The sequence below is a fragment of the Vulpes vulpes genome, unplaced genomic scaffold (genome assembly GCF_048418805.1).
Source record: "Vulpes vulpes isolate BD-2025 unplaced genomic scaffold, VulVul3 Bu000000631, whole genome shotgun sequence".
NCBI lineage: Eukaryota > Metazoa > Chordata > Mammalia > Carnivora > Canidae > Vulpes > Vulpes vulpes.
The window spans coordinates 348,671-367,635 of NW_027325738.1; the positions used below are offsets into that span (position 1 = coordinate 348,671).

General features: G+C 33.5%; 1 protein-coding gene across 1 annotated transcript in view; it reads right to left on the reverse strand.

Annotated features, from left to right (window-relative positions):
• The window catches only part of LOC112912588 (low-density lipoprotein receptor-related protein 1B-like), a 332,717-nt gene that overhangs the window by 18,437 nt on the left and 295,315 nt on the right, over positions 1–18,965 (reverse strand). The window contains exons 46-47 of the mRNA XM_072745200.1: positions 17,486–17,590; positions 16,507–16,620 (exon numbers count right to left, since the gene is read on the reverse strand). Of these exons, the coding sequence (XP_072601301.1) occupies positions 16,507–16,620; positions 17,486–17,590 (219 nt within the window). The remainder of the gene's footprint in view (positions 1–16,506; positions 16,621–17,485; positions 17,591–18,965) is intronic.

The following is an 18,965-nucleotide window of genomic DNA, read 5'->3' on the forward strand; positions in this document are numbered from 1 at the left end:
ATCTCCATCTTCTGTTTCTCCCACCCTCCTGTCCACCTCCCCTGTGGTAACCATTTGTTCTCTATAGGTAAGAGTCTGTTTCTTGGCTTCTCTCTAATTTTTTCTTTGCTCATCTGTTTTGTTTCTTAAATTCCACACATGAGTGAGATCATATGGTATCTGTCTTTCTCTGATTGACGTATTTAACTTAGCATTATACTCTCTAGCTCTATCCATGTTATTGCAAATGGAAAGATTTCATTCCTTTTTTATGGCTCCTAGCAGTTTCTTGAAGTCAATAGCTGCCTGGTAAAGTGTTATAGATTTTACAGTTTTTGACTTCTTCCCTTCTCTCTAAGGCTATTGACATTAAAAAGAAGATTATTTACTGCTGCATTGTTTTCTTAATCTTATTCTTCCACTTACATTATAGCTATATGTATAAAATAGTCTGAATTCTAATATATTTTGTGATATTTCATTATGTACTATATTAGTATGGTTAGCAAACTGAAAAAAAAATTGCTAAAATTGAAATTCTAGAGTCCCCTATATCAGGGATTTTCATTAAGTAGCTTGGAGTTTGGACCAGAAATCTTTACTTTGACGAAGTGATTCTGATGCAAGTAATTCACAAATCACACTTCAAGAAATATTTGAGACAACTTATTGCTATAGTCCCATAGACTTTGTCCTTATATCAAATATTATTTGATCTTTTAAAAAAATTTTTGGGTGAGAATAATAATATGCATGCCCAGCATGATTATTCAGAAGATTAAATTATATTGGTAAAAGTTCTTTACATAGTATTAGAAAGCTGAGTAAGTTTTTGATTTTGATAACTAATTTTCATCTGAATGTTACTATATAAAATATGCAGTTAGTTAAAAAGTAGTGTTTAGAGGACTTAGTAGTTACTGTGTCCTTTAAAAATTTGTGAAATTATTGTATAGTTATAATATACTCTGTTTCAATTGTAATATTCTGTATCACAAGGGAATGCCTTTATGTAAAGGCAATAGCAGAACAGATATTACTAGGAAGAATAGTAAACATTTTCAGAATATCAAAATCAGGTTGGCAAATATAAAGGGGATAAAAAATAATCTCTAAAAGGAACAGTTTTTATATGTAAGCATAGATACAAGACATATAATTAAACTGTCCAAAATGCTGCTATCTCTGAAGTAGTACAGTGATTGAGAATTGAGAATATTAGATACAAAATACAACAGGTGTTGTAAAATCTGAGATACTACCTTTCACTGTATAACAATGATCAACTTACATGGACTACAAATGTCATTTTGCAGAAATGTGGTCTAGAGTCACCTGCTTTGGGAGAAGTTCAAAATAAAATAATGAGATTAATATCTACTCCCTTTTTTCATCAAATTTAAAGGTCACGGGACTCTTCTGACCAACCAAAGTAAAATTCAAAGGTGAACCTTAAAGTAATTTGGAATTGAATTTCTCCTCCTCGATATATGTGCTAGGCTACGCTTATTAACCATGATGATAGAGACATTCAGGGAAAAAAAAAAAAACTCACAGGGGAAAAAATGGCACAAAGGGATTAAGGAAACCTTAGAAAACTTGTGCATAGTGCCATGCATGCTTTAGTGTTCCAAAAGCTTCAGTTAAAAAAAATGAAAAATACTACATTTTGTGCACTAGATTTATATAGTAGTATTTCCATATTTATGTAAAGAAATTTAAAAAAAAAGCACTGGCAAAATACTTTGTCCAATTAATTTTGCAAATTTCTGGTGTTGAAATGACTACATTTGCATGGTGTTCCTCACTTTGACTCACTTTGACTCTCTATACTGTTGTGTAATTCCCAGTATCTTTTGTGCCCTTTCCATGCGAACAGTAGTTTGTAAGATGTTATGTAGACAGATATTTATTCATCGGTTTGTTAATTTTATTGTAAAACACTTTTCAATATCTTATTGTTTCATGACTTTCTGAGTTAAAATTATTTCATATACACATAATGATTCATATTTTTTGTAACATGCCCCCTAAATTTCCCGTACTAACTTTGATGTGAAATTTTGCATAAGATCCAATTAACATTTGCTGAACTTTGTGCCAGATCTTAGGATAAGTATATTCATACGAAAAATACTATTACTCACTCTTGTAATAACCTAGGAGTTGGAATTACTATGTGAAGTGAGGATGTGCATATTCAAATAATTTGCCAGGAAAAAAATAGCTTAAGTAGAGGAATAAAATGTGATGTCATTATTTCATTATTGTTTTCTGCAATAATGCCATGATCATTCTAATTCAATGCAGGAGTAGGGAGAAATGCTTTTCTTTAGTCCCTTATGCCCAGGAGAGTACCAATTTCTCAATAAAAAGTCAGAATATTGTCTGAACAAAAGGAAATAGTGTATTTTTTTGAGTCGTAGATTTGTAAGAATTACCACATTACCTCAGACCTGTGATCAAAATGTTTAACTTTCTGTCTCTAGCAGTGAAACTGAGGAATATATTATTAAAGAGTGTTTATATCCTTCTTGATATCAATTTCACATCTTTATATTTGTTCCAAAATATTGTACATGTGTCTAATATATCTTTAAAGATCCATTATCTATAAGTTCATCTATATTATTACTCAATCCACTCTTGAACTTCCAAAACTATTGACCCTTATTTCACTTATTTGGTATTTTTTTACATACAATTTTGCACTACAATTTCTATTTATGCAGTACTATTCTCAATCTAAATTTAACTGTTACTTCTTACATGGGAAAAGGCAGGTATTACCTTGTTTTTTTTTTTTTCTTCAGAAGGCTTAGGGTAGTAGCTTAAATTTATGTTTGTTTTTATAAGTATACTTGATTCTACTCTATAAGAATATAATTAATTGTTTGAAAATATTACAGTAAATCATTGTGTTATCTAGTACTGATAAGATTAGTAAGACAAAACTAATCTTACTTTAATATTAAGAAAAATTCGATCAGAAAGGGTTCTTGGTTTGAGAAATGTTAATGTGATAAAGTAAAAAAAAAAAAAAAAGAGCGATATTCAATAAAATCTGACCAGTAATTATTTTAGGAAAAGTAAAAATTAATAAGAAATTGAAAAGGTGGCAATGAAAGAAATAAAATTAATAGAATGGATTTTTAAAAGTGATTTATTTTAAGAAGTAAGGTGGAATAAAAGAAGATGAAATCTAGTTTGCCAAGTAATTACCCATAAAGGGAAGTTTGTTAAGATTGAGTGGTTTAAGTTAGAAATGTTTAAACATATAATTTTGCACAGGCCACTTGAGCAGAAATGGCCACCAAAGTGTGAAATGATGACTGAATAAATACTAAAAAAAAAAAAAAAATCTATAGTAATGGAAAAGTTTATCATCTAGATATTCTCCAGAAAATTTTATTGAAAGCAGATCTGAAAAGCATGAGGTGTTTTTTAGACTGAGTAGACAATTTGTACTTCACTGAATACATTACATGCACCGGATAAAAAGGAATAGGAATAATAATAAAATTAGTGTTAAGTAATATGATGGATGTAACTAAAGACCTAAAAGCAGGCTATTACGTTAGAAACAGTGGTTATAATGCTATAGGTAAAGGTGAGAGGAAAAACATAATGTATGCTGTAATACAATTAGAGGGCTCTCTCTACACATTGCCAAGACAAAAGGCCAATCCTACAATTGTCTTAAAAAGCTACCAAACCATAAGGGGTGGGATTCTCTATGCTTAGTGCCATGGACACAAAGTAACTATTTTACCACCTGAATATTTTGTGATTTAGTACATGATAAAGGTGAACAATAAAGAATATTTCTATTAAAAAAAAACACCTCATGAATGCCCTTCTTATTTCTTAGGGCTTTTGTGTGGTGCCAGTGATGAAATTTGAAACAAATTATTATGAGGATGTCTGGCATATCTAACTGTTACATTTTTAAGAATCATTCAAGATACACTAATCCCATGCAAATCTGAGGCAATGGTAGGAAGATCTGGAAGTGTTATCACAAGGTTTTGAGTGTATGAATGTCTTTAAGTCCGATATAACTTTAATTCTCTAAAAAAATATATTTAATTTACTTTCTATTGCACTACTCATGTGCTGGGATATTGATGTTAGTCAGACTCATTTATAGCCCAAATCACTGAAAAATGATTCTGACATCAAAATGGTCTTCTGCTTTCTGATATTTCAGCATAGCCTTTAGTCTACTTACAAGACTACTACATGTTCTCCAAAAGCTAACATGAAAGCTTCCCATCAATCATTTGTACTTGATTAAGGCACCCTGTGTTAGTATCAATATCAGCTTCCCAATTACCACCTTTCAGCCTTCCTCAAAATCTAGGACCTAAACTTTCAAAATATTTGTTTTACATTTAATTGTTTTAAAAAATAAAACAAGTAATCAAAAAAAAAGAGAGAGAGAGAGAGAGACATATGAGATAGATTGAGAATGATTTGCTAAAGTCAAGATTCAGTATGAATTAAACAATTTGTATATCCCATGTAGATGTTAGTCATACAACAGTCACCAGGTTTGTTTATAACATTTATAGAATCATGTTGCAGGCAGAAACAAGGAGACCTTAGGACAAAAGATGCCCATTAACACATTTCTTTCCTAATCCAAATGTTGATTACTTTCTGACTGAAGGTAAGAAGGTTTATGCAGGCAATGGGTAAAAACTGATTTAGAAAGTAGAGACAAATATCTTCAATAAATCTAAAATGCCATACAATATTACAGTTACATAATTTTACATTATGGAGAAAACTGCAATTTGGGGTTATAAATATTTTTATTCATTTGGTCAGCATACAATCATAAATATGGTATATTCTATATGCATATTTCCATATGATAAGTATCTAGAACATGCATTTGCCTATAACTATGCTAGATTGTGATGAACTTAAGGTGGGGATTGTCTATTATTCATCTTTGTATTCTCTCATTTCTCTTTTTTAAAGATTTTATTTATTTATTCAAGAGAGACACAAAGAGAGAGGCAGAGACATAGGCAGAGGGAGAAGCGGGCTCCCTGCGGGGAGCCAGACGTGGGACTTGATCCCTGACCCCAGGATCACACCCTGAGCCAAAGGGAGATGCTCAACTGCTGAGCCACCCAGGCGTCCCTGTATTCTCTATTTCTTGAGCAGTCTCTGGCACATGGTCAGAGTGTGTATGTGCCATTTAACTAAATGAATGAATAGATCCACGAGGCAGGGAAGATGCATGGTTGAACACATATAAATATGCGACTATATAGAGAGAAGTTTCATAAACATATGGGGTGCTTATTATGAAGAATGTGTAGCACCATTCATAAGAACTTGCTTTCAATTAGTTGTCAGTCAGTCATTTCTCACTAAAAGGAATATTGATCCACTACGGGAAACACTTCATATAAAAGAACCACAGTAATAGGCAAATATTTTCTTCCTTCTTTCCTTCGTTTTTTTTTTTTTTCTTATTTCCTTCTTTCTTGGCTTCTCTTTTCCCTACCTTCCCTCTTTCACTCATTAATTCTTCCCTTTATAAAATCAGGTGATACCATTCTAGCAACTTGGGCATGAAAAAAATTTACTTATTCGATGATACAAATTGTGTGATATTTCATTTCTTGTCTCAGGATGCAGTCAACAAAGAAATGTTTTTTCTTTCATGACAAAAATTCTAAAAGTGCTTGCCTGATGAAAGCACTTGCCTGATGATATATATATATATATCATATATATATATATATATCAATTAAATGTAATTTAAGGGCAGCCCCGGTGGTGCAGCAGTTTGGCGCTGCCTGCAGCCCAGGGTGTGATCCTGGAGACCCGGGATCGAGTCCCACGTCAGGCTCCCTGCGTGGAGCCTGCTTCTCCCTCTGCCTGTGTCTCTGCCTCTCTCTCTCTCTCTGTGTCTCTCATGAATAAATAAATAAAATATTTTTAAAAAAAGTATTTAAAAAATAAATGTAATTTAATTCAATCATTTAATTTAAACTATTGTCTGAAATTAAAATGCTGGTATGCAGGGATACAAATTGCCATTTGTGTGAATTTGGAATCAGACAGACCTGTGTTGTAGTCTCTCCTCCCCTCCTCATAGGCAATTCATGCATTTCAGTTTTTTAGTTTATAGTAACAGGACAGAGAGAATGATACTTCCTGCTTTGTCACACATTGTCCATAGATATCGCCTCATATGACATCACCTTTGTTTTCCCCTCAAATCCACATCCTTTTTAGTTTGTTATTTATTTTTTATGTTTTCCTTTTACTGCCTCAAAAGATTTTTCCTTATTCCTTCCTTGTTTTTTGCAAGGTAAGTTGATTATTTTAAAATCCAAAAAAAAAAGCTTCCTTGGGATATTAAATGACATAATGATGTGTATAAAATTTACACATCATTTAACTTAATTTAATGCAAATGATGATATTATGAATATTAAATTATTAAATTTAAAGGCTGTATACCTCATGCCAATATCTACATAGTTGTAATTTCTGATTTGTATGCTCATTAGAGGAAGTATATTAGGCTTAAGATTTTATACTCCTTTAACATAATGACTTCTGTTACTGTCATACTATAGAAAAGGAGAAAGAACATATTTTCTTAAATAATGATAGTATAAGGAATCTTTAATTATTTTTTTACTCTGAAATCAACGTTGGTATTTAAACCATATGTGTCCAATCCTTTTCTGGAAAGTGTATAAAATTAGATGGGGGTCAGGTACGAGGCCTTAGAGTGACTATTTAGTTTTCTTGACTTTTCCCAGCAGTGGAATAGGAGCAAGAAATAAGCATTTTTTGTTAAAAGTATCTGAAATTGTGATTGTTTTCTATTGCAGTAAAATCTGGGGAAAGCAGTCTAAATAGAAAAAAATATTTAATTGTTAAAGAAGCAACATTAACAAATGAAAATATTATGTGGTTATATTGTGGTTTCTTTGGTTATTCCGATTTGCTGATTATGTGAAATCATATATATGATTATGTGTCCCCAAATCAAGGGAAGATAATGTGAGAACATCAAAGATTTATAACTGTAGCTGCCCAATATATATAACTCTGTAGTAAATGCTCTTTGTTAAGTAGTGCCACTGTACTGTCAAGGCGAAAACTAGACTTAAAAACTTGTACAGAAAGATGTGATATCTGTATTGTGTGTTTTCCCCACGGCACTGCCGGCATGGTGAAAGCTAGGACAAGTTACAACTTGTTACCTGGGATCATATAGGATAGCTATTGATGTGACAGCTTTTCTTGGCCTTACTACTCCAAAAGACGTGCACATCTCGTATTTTCTGTTTTGAACATATGCCATGGGGCAGGAAAGCAAATAAGGAATGTGCAATGACCTGACTCTTACAATGTGGACAACCCAGGCCCCTAAAGTTGAATTGCTCAATACCCCTGCTGAAAAGTTGTGATCTGTTTGAAATCACTCATGACAAGTTCCTTGGTTCTTCTCAAATATTCTCTACGGGGCCACAAGGTCGCTGGTCCACATGGAGAAATGCTGCTCAGCCTGACAGCAAGACCACAGAGAGCAAACCCTGTAGTCTCCTTTCTGCAAGACCAGTATTTTCAGAAACCAAGGCCTTAATTAACTGCAACCTAGAGAATAATTCCTATCTCTTTAAAATTTGTGACAGAAACAGAACTCGTTATCCTCTTCCCAAAAGTCCCGCCAAAGGCTTCTCTAGTACTTGTACATTTTCCTTACGTGTTTCTCACCCTAAGGACTTAGAAAATAATGCTGAACTTTTAATAAAATAATTAGATTGGAACAATCACAAAACCAAAGACAATGATGAAACACCTAATGCAGATTTCTCTCTTAATGAATGTCCCTTTGGTATTTATATATTTGTTTTGCATCTTTCTGCATTTAAAAATTCTACTTCGAAAATGATTATAAAACTAATTCTCCTGTGTGTTTTCTAAGGAAATTGAGGGCAGACCCATTGTCCTTTCTTTCTCAATAGGACTTGAGCTGGGCTTTACTTACTATAGGTCCCCTCCCAGTTACTATCCGTGCACTGCTTGCATTTTATTTATGCCACATAGCACCTTATTTTCAATAAGAAGCACTTTAAAAAAAAAGCTGCACTTTATTTTTCACCTTCAGACTCCTAGAAGCCCAGATTATACCAGGTTCTGATCATGTATGTCTGGTGTATTACAATGGCTTTAAGATTTTCCTTTTTAATTTTTTTAATGTTTATGTTGAAGAACAATACTCTATGTTCTTTACATATATTATATTTCTTAATCCTATTGTTTCTAAAATTGTTTCTAAAACAATTTTAGAAAGTACATGCTATTAGCATTTCCATATTAAGATGACAAAAGAGCCAGAGGATTAAAACTAAACAACCAAAACAAACTGCAATCCTGAGATATAATATCCTCTATCACTCGGCTCTTGTATGCCTTGTTTACCACAAAACACTTTTAAAAAGTCATTTTTTTAAAGTCATTTTTTTAATTGAAAAATATCTTTGTCCTTTTCATTGCAAATTGGGATTAATTTTTAAATCTCTCTCTCTCTCTCTCTCTTCTTTTTTTTTTTTTTTGCAAACCCATAGCTTCTTGTTCCAGCATAGCACCATGTCATCAAAATCTATCTAAAACATTCAGATGGCTGTGATATTCCATATTTCAAACATTATCAGTGTTCCTCTATTGCTTATGGAATGAATTTCAAATTTCTCGCTAAGCATTCTATATTCCTCAGAATTATTTCACTGTCTAATATCATTGTCCAATCCTCCTTTATAAGCATTATTTATTTACATTACTCAAATCCCCAGAGCCCCTGGCATGTTCCTTCTTCCCTCATCTTTTTCTTCAAATAGACTCACAGGCCCTCAAGGGCAGGGGCTATATCTTACTTTCCCCTTCTTCCCTGTCTATTTTTGATAGAGATTCCCAGACCAAAAACAATAAACAAACAAAAAGCAAGGAGAAGAGACAACAAAAACAAATAAAATTATGTTCTTCTAATAAGTTAAGATGTTGAATTAAACCTACTTAGATCTTTACAGAGAGCTATTTAACCTGGATTCCAGAACACTCAGGAAACACCTCAGGGTAGCGTTAGATGGTATCATAAAGGTGAGAAAGAGAATAACAAATCATGATAAGATCAATCACTTTTCTGTTTTTTTCCTGACTCTTGTAGTTTTGAAAACTTAATAACAAAGTAGGATGTGGTATTATAATGATGACAGAAAGATGATCATATCATAGGCTGTCAGATCTCACAATACAATATAGGCACCAAGAAATTATTTTTTAGCAACATTAGCTAAGAACATACTATGTGCAGAACATATGCTAGCTATTAGGGCAAAATAGATAAATCAGACACAACTTCTTACTTGAAGGAATTTACAATCTTCCAGAGAGAAACAGACATATAAATTTAAAGAAGCCATAGAGTGTACAACAGGCAACATTCCCAAGCCAATTTCATAGAAATATGTTCCATGTCCAAAGGCCACACACAGATGAGAGGTCAATTCTAGCCATAAAATATGGAATATCATAGTGGAGTATGAAAAATGGAAGCACACACACATACTCTCACGAATGATCAAAGAAAGGAGATAATTTCTTTGGAAACCATTTTTTCCTAAAAAATATGAACAAAAAAACCAGATACCCATAAAAATCTAACTAAACCAAAAAGGGGGAAAAAAAAAAAGAAAAGGTAATAGATTGGGGGGAAATGCTCATAGTACGTTATTTTTAGCTTTTGTTTGAAATGAAGAAGTAAAACATAAAAACTAACATCACTATCTTGTTTTTGACCAAATGGAGAATGGTTCTTGCCATGGGCAAGAAGCAATAATATATATTATAAGAAATGTCTTGGAGCTCTGCCATTTTCAAAACAGTCAGTGCCTGAATTGATAGGATTTCAGAAGCCATGCACTATCAGAGTTAGATCTTTTTGGTTCTCTTTTTTCAGATGACACAAATAAGTTTAAAAACTACCTTTTTTCTTCTCTTTTTAAAAAAGTATATATTATACAGAAGACTATTTTTAAAAAGTAAATATTACCCAAATTCTCCAATAAGGGATAACCATTAGCCTTTAAGCTACACAGGTCAAATATTTTTGTGTTTTGTTCACGGATTAACTCTTTGGTGCCTAGGATATTGTCTGGCTTATAGTAGGTGCTCAATAAATACTTGTTGAGGAATGGCTATAGGAAGAGAAGATTGACAGTATTTTTGTTCTCTCTAAGAGGGCAAAATATGAAACAATCAAGGGAACCGACACCTAAGATTCTAGTTCTTATAGACTTATATACTAGACTAGGGGTTATAATAAGAAATAAGTGAAAAGAACTATTATCTTTTGAGCTTAAGTGTAAAGAGACTACTCATACACTTAGCTAAACCTTGGCATATTATTTTAAAGTGTCAGAAAAATAAATTACGAAACCATAGAGAAATACTGAATAAAAATATTTAATCATGAACCACAAATTTTATGATTAATTCTTCAGTTACTGCATAGTATGAACAGATTTTCTATTATTCTTAGTGTTGCTGCTAATGGACATTTTGTTTTCTCAGTGTCTTCTTAGATGTTTTAGAGGGGTTTGGGGAGAATTTGTATCTGTGGTTGTGACTCCAACCAAATTTTAAATCAGGTTGAAAGCAAAACTTCAAATGGGACTCAGATTTAAATATATTATGCCTCATAGACTTATAAGTGAATGGTTAGCCCAAACTTATCACTTTACAGATAAGGAAAATGTGACACAAAAAGACATTAGTCACTTGCCCAAAATCATAGCTAGTGTCATTCATATATTCGATACATTTGGACCTAATATTTCCATTTCTGGGTGTTAGTCTTAGAAAACTAATGAGAAATTACAAACATATTTAGATACATGTTTGTATCTTTGGGGGGAAAAAGTTAACACAAGAACACAAGAATAAAACCGCACACCTAATAACTGAATGATACATGGTTAATTATATAAAGTAGGGAAAATGCAGACAATGGAACACTGGGCAACCACTTAAGAATAAAAGCATCTAATTATATATGCTGACAGGAATGGTGTTCAGAATGCATTGCAAAGTAAACATAAAAGAATGTCTATCATGTGATCTCATTTTAGTATCTAATAAGCTGCAAGTGTATATTTGTGTTAAGAAACTGAATGAACAGAAACCAAAAACAATAGTGGACTTATACTGGGACTTATCCTATCAACTACCTTGTTTCTCAGACCTTTGGATTTGGACTGAATTACACCAATGACTTTCCTGGTTTTCTCTCTCATTCTCTCCCTACGCGCGCGCACACACACACACACACACACATCCTCGTGGTTCTATGTCTGACTAATGTGATATATGTAGTTATTATATATAAATATATATAACATATAATATACAAATATATATTACATATTATAAAATACTTTCCTCATTAAATTTTGATTCTTTTCTTCTGAGAAATTTAGCTAAGCCCGAGTCAGTTAAGATTTACTATTCACTTTCCTTGTGCCACATACAAAGGGTATCTGAGTTGAGACTATTAGGATAATAAGAGGTAAATGGAAAAAAGGAGAAGCATTTCAATTCAATGAGCTGTTTGAGCAGAACATCTAAGAGTGGAATGGTCCTGCGGTAATGTGACAAGGCTATGTGTGTGTGTGTGTGTGTGTGTGTGTGTAAGTATGCTAGTAGTGATAGGAGAAGTAGGGTAGCTACAAACGTGATTTTATTATTGGAAGAGGAAATGTACTGTAAATATTGCTGGGAGATAATGCTGTGAATGTTTTAAAGAAAGTTAAATCCCATATAAATGAAAGTCTGACCCTTGCAAGTTATCTTAGAAGTAGGAATACACAGTTAACTTGATACTGAGTTGAATAGTTCTTCACAGTATTGATTTTTAAACCTCACAACAAAAAACATATAACAGCCAAAATATTGTCAAGATAGCACACATTAGATTCTTTTAAATTTGGTTTTAACCTAAGCAATATCACTTACTTTAAAAATATCAAAACTCTCTCAAAATAAGCATAGAAAATCCTATGTTTTATTTTTCTCTAGGATTTTCTGTGGAGTTTCCTTTTTCCTCCATATGTAGTAATAAGTGAAAATGTCCATCAAGAGACAAAAGTGAAGGCTTTCAAAGAACAAATCTATTTCTTAACTTGAAGGCTACAGTAATAAAATTTCTATGTGGAAAAAAATCTGTCACCTTCATAGATCTGAATGCTTTATAGACTTTCCAAATGTGTATTAAGTCCTGCACATTCAAATAGTTTTCCAGTCTATGAAAAAAAAAAAATGTACTACCAACAAAACTTAAGCAAGCACTATATCTTATCTTTTAAATTTTTTTTTAATTTTTTATTTATTTATTTATGATAGTCACAGAGAGAGAGAGAGACGCAGAGACACAGGCGGAGGGAGAAGCAGGCTCCATGCACCGGGAGCCCGACGTGGGATTCGATCCCGGGTCTCCAGGATCGCGCCCTGGGCCAAAGGCAGGCGCCAAACTGCTGCGCCACCCAGGGATCCCCATATCTTATCTTTTAAAGCATTTTTTTGTTTCCTGTAAGGCTTTTTTTTTTTTTTTTTTTTCCTGTAAGGCTTTTAGATGAAATAGTACACACTAGCTTTTCATTAAAAATACGTGTCCACTACCAATTGATATCTGAGGCTGAAATCTGTATTTCCAAAAAGCTCCCCTCATAAGGATAATTGACTATTAGGAAGATATCCCAAGGGCTTAATATTCTGCTGTCATATAGAATTTTCAAAACATCTCCCTTAATGGCCATCCAATGGCAAAATCCAATAAACCATTTATAATTTCGTATCCTCCTTAAACTGTCTGGACTTTTTCTTTTCTTTCTTTCTTTCTTTCTTTCTTTCTTTCTTTCTTTCTTTCTTTCTTTCTTTCTTTCTTTCTTTCTTTCTTTCTTTCTTTCTTTCTTTCTTTCTTTCTTTCATATTCTTTCATACTCTCTACTCCTTTGAATTGAAATAATCTACTTTGACAAGTTTCCTCCAATTTCTATTTTTCTCATTTACTTTTGTTGATTCCTTTATAATATAGTATCAAACAGTAGTCTTTTCTAGATTCCATCCTTAATCCTCTATTCCTCTTTCTACAAACCCACTCTCATGTCATGGCATAAAATGCACCTCATCAAGAGGCCCCAATATCTCCCTCTAGTCTTCTCTCTTCCTATTTTGCCACATAGGCTAAATTCTGTTCTCAGCAATCATCACCTTACTTTCAAATATATTCTCTATCTCCTTAAAAAAAGATTTTTAGTCATTCCCCATCTGTACAAATACTATACTTTTTTTTTTTTACTGTGAAACTATCACTTCATCTATGAAGTTTTCCTCTCTCCAACTAATCATCATTAATTGATCTCTATTGAGATGTTTTCCCACAACACTTTGGTCTTATTTCTTTTTTTGTTTCTTAAGTTTGTCTCAAATGTTTATTTAAATTCCAGTTAGTTAAGGTATAGTGTAATATTAGCTTTAGGTCTAGAATTCAGTGATTCATTACTTACACAGAATGCCCAGTGCTCATGACAAGTGCCCTCCTTAATTCACATCACCCACTTCACTATTATAACAATTGCCAAATGGAATTTTAAGTTTTTTAAACCCATTCATCTACTAAAATAAATTTTAAGTTCTTCAAAAGTAAAAACCATGTTGGAATTAGTATAGCATAAGGAGAGTAGTACAGTGTAAGAGTTATAACCGGGGCATGAACTTCAGAATCAAAGAAATGTTGTTTGAGTCCCATTCGTTCTTAGTATGTAACCTCAGTGTTATAGTCTGTGAAATGAGGATAACAATTACATGATGATGATGATGATGATAATAATAACAGTATAATATTCTAACTTTACATAAAATATATAAAGTGCCTAACATAGTGCTTGACAGAAAGTATTTGCTAAGTCAGCTTTAGCTCTTATTAATTATCTTTCCGAATTTACATAGGGTCTCTTTCATTATAGGTTATCAATAAACATTTGGCAAATGAATGAATGAATGAATGAATGAATGACAGCAGAATGTCATTCTCTCCTCTATGCTTCTTTTTATAGCTTAAGATATTTGAGGGATTCAGTAAGAATTACTGCTACCATCAGAATACATTTTAGGTTGTAAAAAACAAAGGCATGGACAAAATTCCCATAAAACCAAATGCACATAGAGACTAACATATGCAAAAGTAAAATAATTTTCTTCTAAATCTTTCCAATTAATGTATTTTTCCTCGCTGAGTTTAAAAAACAGGCTGATTATCATCTTATAAGGCCAGGTGCCTCTGATGATACTTGGTAAGAGTCAAAAGTGGAGAACATTTTTGTGGGCTGCTATGCCTATGAAAAATGGATTCTGGGGATACAGGGGCATTCTGTGGGCAGGCATAGTCCTACACCTATTTATGGGAAGGAAGGAAGAGGGTGGGTCTGAAATGTTATGTGTACTTTGCCTGGACATAATGAAGAGGGACAAGATTAATGAAGACTGGGCCCCAGAATAGGCATTACCGGTGTCCTGAAAATGAAGTAACATGGGTACCTAGATCAATGTTTGGCTAACAATCACTCTGGACTTAATAACTCTGAAATATCCACTAATCTCTTGCCCTTGCTCTTCTTTCCTCCAATTGCACTGCCCAGGTTCACGTGCCCATCACTTTTCTCATGAAGTCATGCCAAACCTTATCAGGTAGGGCCCTTGCAGCTGGTCTCAAGGCTCTCCCACACACATCAATGAGCATCACCTTCAAAAGCCAACTCCTTCATCTCAAGCCTCTGCCTCAAATCTCTTTGGCTGATCATTCATTTCAGGATCCTATGCAATCCCCTAACTTTGGCATAAATAAGATTCTAATTTATCTTTTCAGTTTTGTGTCTTTGTGCCCCTCCCCCTCCCAACTACAGTCACCCTTCATTCTAGCTATACACAACCACTCACAGTTCCCCAAATAAGCCATTAAGTTTCACATCCATGTCTTCGCTTATGCTATTCTTTCTTTGCAGAATGGTCTTCCCAACCTCACTTAGTATCATGAACTACATAAACCACAAAAGATTGCCTTTTCTGTTAAGCTTCCATTTCCCATTCTGAACAAATCACTTGCCCTGCTAAGACTTCACTGCCCTCTCTTTTTTACCTGTGTTCACACTTATATTATTATAAGTTAATTAGTTGTGTATGAATTTTCACCCCATTAATTAATGAGCTCCTTGATGCTGGGGGTTAAATTCCATTCATCTTCACTTGTCTAGGATTTAGCATACTCTCAGAGTCAATAAATATTTGCTGAATGGCTGAAGAAATTTAGGGTGGAGCCATGTTGAGGTAGAACTGAAGAGTCTCCTCTGTCTTCACTTACACAGGTGCAAACCTGAGTATGAACTGAAAAGTCAATGCCTTAAAAGATCAGTTTACATACACTTTGTAGACTAATACTTAAAGTGTTATTTTTGGATGTAGTTTATGTAGGAATATTGGTTTGACATATTCAAATATCTTCTAGAAAAAAAGAAGGAATACCAATTTTTCCCTGTTTAATTAGTTTAATCACTTCTCATATTTTTTTGGACAATTATCTAAAGAATGACATTTTTAAATAAAAAAAATAGTTCGTTTGTGAACAAAACTGTAGAGTTTTGATAATGAAACATCTGAATTTCAATACAATTGTGCTTCAAGACCATTACTAAGTATACTGTGACACCATCATGGGGTTAGTATGAGGCGCCAGTCATGGTCTCTGTTTATGACATGGGATATAAAGGGGGATGTCACATATGATCCATCTCTAAAGCTCAAAAGCAAAATGCAGAAATAACTTCCATCATGATAAACATTGATAGTTACCCCAAAGGTGGTCCCTGAAATTTCTCAGAGCAAATAAGTTTATTTGACATGGATGGACAAATTAGTTGAATTAGGAGAGAAAGATTTAAACTATTAGGAAACAAAATTTTTACCATGTACCTATTTCTTCTATAAAGAAGTCTTTCTGGTTAAAGTAAGAGTGTTCTCGGTGAACATTTGGGAAACAAAAGAATGTATTATTATTTCATCAGCACTTGAAATGAAAAGTCAGTTACTGAAAAGAAGCCACTATTCCAAATATAATATAGACTATAGCAATAGGGTCTAAAAACCCCGCTTCTGTACTTCCCTAATTAAATGCGACTATTCTAGGAAATGTATTTTTATTAGACAGTTCCATGAGCTTTTTCATTCCCTCTGTTATATTTCTAGACTCTCTAGCTGACTGTGGTGCATACACTTGTCGGTGAGCGAAGCAAAGGTTAAGTGTGTGTGACACAGATGAGCCCCGAGATTAAGTATACACTGTGAAATGCATGTGGATGTTCATGATTTAAACCAATGAACTGTGGCCTGAAATGATGTCACACGAAGCGCAGTGGTAAAGTGGAAGGTTAAACCTACTTGCATCTCGGCTCATTAAACGCAGTTAAAGTGCAAATCCCCTCATTCTGACAGTAGTGATCACAAGGGTTCTCTTTCTGGTCACAGCGCTGACTTTTAAACCCCACAGAGCATCTGCAGAATTTCAGTAAAATACAGCTAAATAAAGCGTCTGACTTTTTTTTTCTAAATATGTTTCAAATTTATTTCATACAGAGATAGTAACATATGAATAAAACTTTGTAAAGTATGCTCATTTCTCTCTCATTCACACTTATCACATGCTGCTCTGACAAGGTGGGGACAGAACGTGGATGTGGATCAGAGGTAGACGTCATCCTTCTAGTGCAGCGGTGATCAAAGAAAACTCAAAATAGAAACCACGTAAGTGGAATGGTTTTATTTCCAGTTGTCCATTATGGACAGAGGGAAGAATATTAAATTATAGATTTTCTCACAAGCAGAGAATCTCCAATACTTTCCAAATGTTTAAAAACCCAGATTCAACTTCATGAATTCCAAAGGAGACAGGGGCTTAATAGGCTTACATAATATAACACTCTAAACCTGATACACACATCAAATAGCATTATACATTTGAAAAGATACCTCAAGTTCTTTTGAAAAGAATGGATGTAAGTACCAAGTGTTCACAAATATGATTATGCCTGGGTTTCCCATATCTGAATAAGGTCAATGAAATTAGAATAATTTTCCCTGGCATTTCCAACTTCAAAGATCTGTGAATGTCTTTAATGTGTATGATGCTAATAATTGAATGAGCTCTTCCTTATGAAATCACTCGCAAATTGATAAAGGAGGAGATTTTGCAGCACACGAGCCACTGAGGGACAATACTTGATCAGAGATGTCCATGAAACATTCACTTAAAATGGATCACTCCCTCCACCACCAAATAAAATGGAGAACAATAGAGGAGGGATTCCATGTACATACAAAGTCATTCCACAAAGTGCCCACAACATTATACAATACTCACAGACACACAGGTACATTTGTCTCAGGGTCCAGCTGGCATGTGCCACCATTGTAACAGTAGCCATCACATAACTGACAGCTAGAGGCAATCTTTCCATTAGTGCAGCTGCAGCAACAAAGAAAAAAGAAATCTCATTGTTACTGGCATCATTATTGTTGAAAGCTGACATAAACTCTCTGCAGATGAGAATATTCATCATAGAGGAGTAATGGAGGCCTGGCTAAAAGTAAGTTTTCAGAAAGACAGACTTCCTGGAGGCAAAGTTGTTTTTTTTTTTTTTTTTTTTAACAAAATGATGAAAGACAAATGTTTTCTTTTAGTAATTTTCAAATTTTCAACCCATTTGCTTAATATAAAATTTTAATATAGCTATATATATGTGTGAAAAAATATGCTCTAATGTCAATCACTTACACTACAGGGAGACGTTAGCATTCATTTATTCCCTTTTCATATAACTAGGGTTTGGTGACATTGGTGTGAATTATAAATCACATGATCAAATATTCTGGAAGCAAATGCTTCAGCTATTTCTCGTAAACTGTAAAATCTGGTCCAAAAAAACTGTTAGGAGTTTCAGATTCCAGGTTTTGTAAGAAAATATAGGATTATCTGATAGTCATTTTATCCCACTGTTTCTCTTTGATTATGTATTGTAATTAATGTCAATTTTTTTATTCTAACACACACAAAAATCATGGTAATTTCATTGAAAAAATAAACAGTAGTGTTGTGTTATAGGAACAATATGTAGGATGGCAACAAGGTAATGAGTTAGGCTTTCTTGGGAAAATTATGGAAACTATTTTAATTCACAGCACATTACATGTCTGAGATAAGAATAAACACTATGGCTATTGCTATGGAAAAAAAAACCAAGCATGACATTAATGGGAAAATACAGAAATTTCTTACTTGCCATGTTATATTTTGGTATAAATGAATAATATTAGATTGGACATTGGAAATTATTGGGGGAAAAGACAAAAGTACATCCACATTCTAAATTAGCAAGAGATCTCTTGTATGAGAAATAGGGTGATAGAATCATATAAGCCTTGGCTCAAAGCAGAATTACAACAGATCATGCCACTATTCTGATTATGAGATCATGTTGCACTAGGTGTCATGAAGCAATCAGTGGTGTCACCATAAATCTGGATATAAGCTTGACATGTAAATCAGGTTGCAATATCACTGATCACTTTGATCCTCTCCGTGATGGACATCTATTGCGTTACATCCATCACAGGGTAATTCCCAATGATCGGTTAGATGCCTAAAATGATCAGTTAGCGATCCTAATTAATTCATTCCGTGAATGTTTATTTCACCTCATGTAGGTGGTGAGGCTGCTGAAAAAAAACACAAAATGGCTTATCTTTTTTCCAGATGTTTAATTTAAAGGTATTTTTTAAGAGCCTAGATTTTAAAAATCACATTTCTTTTCAAGATGAACAGAAGCAATGAGTCAACTATG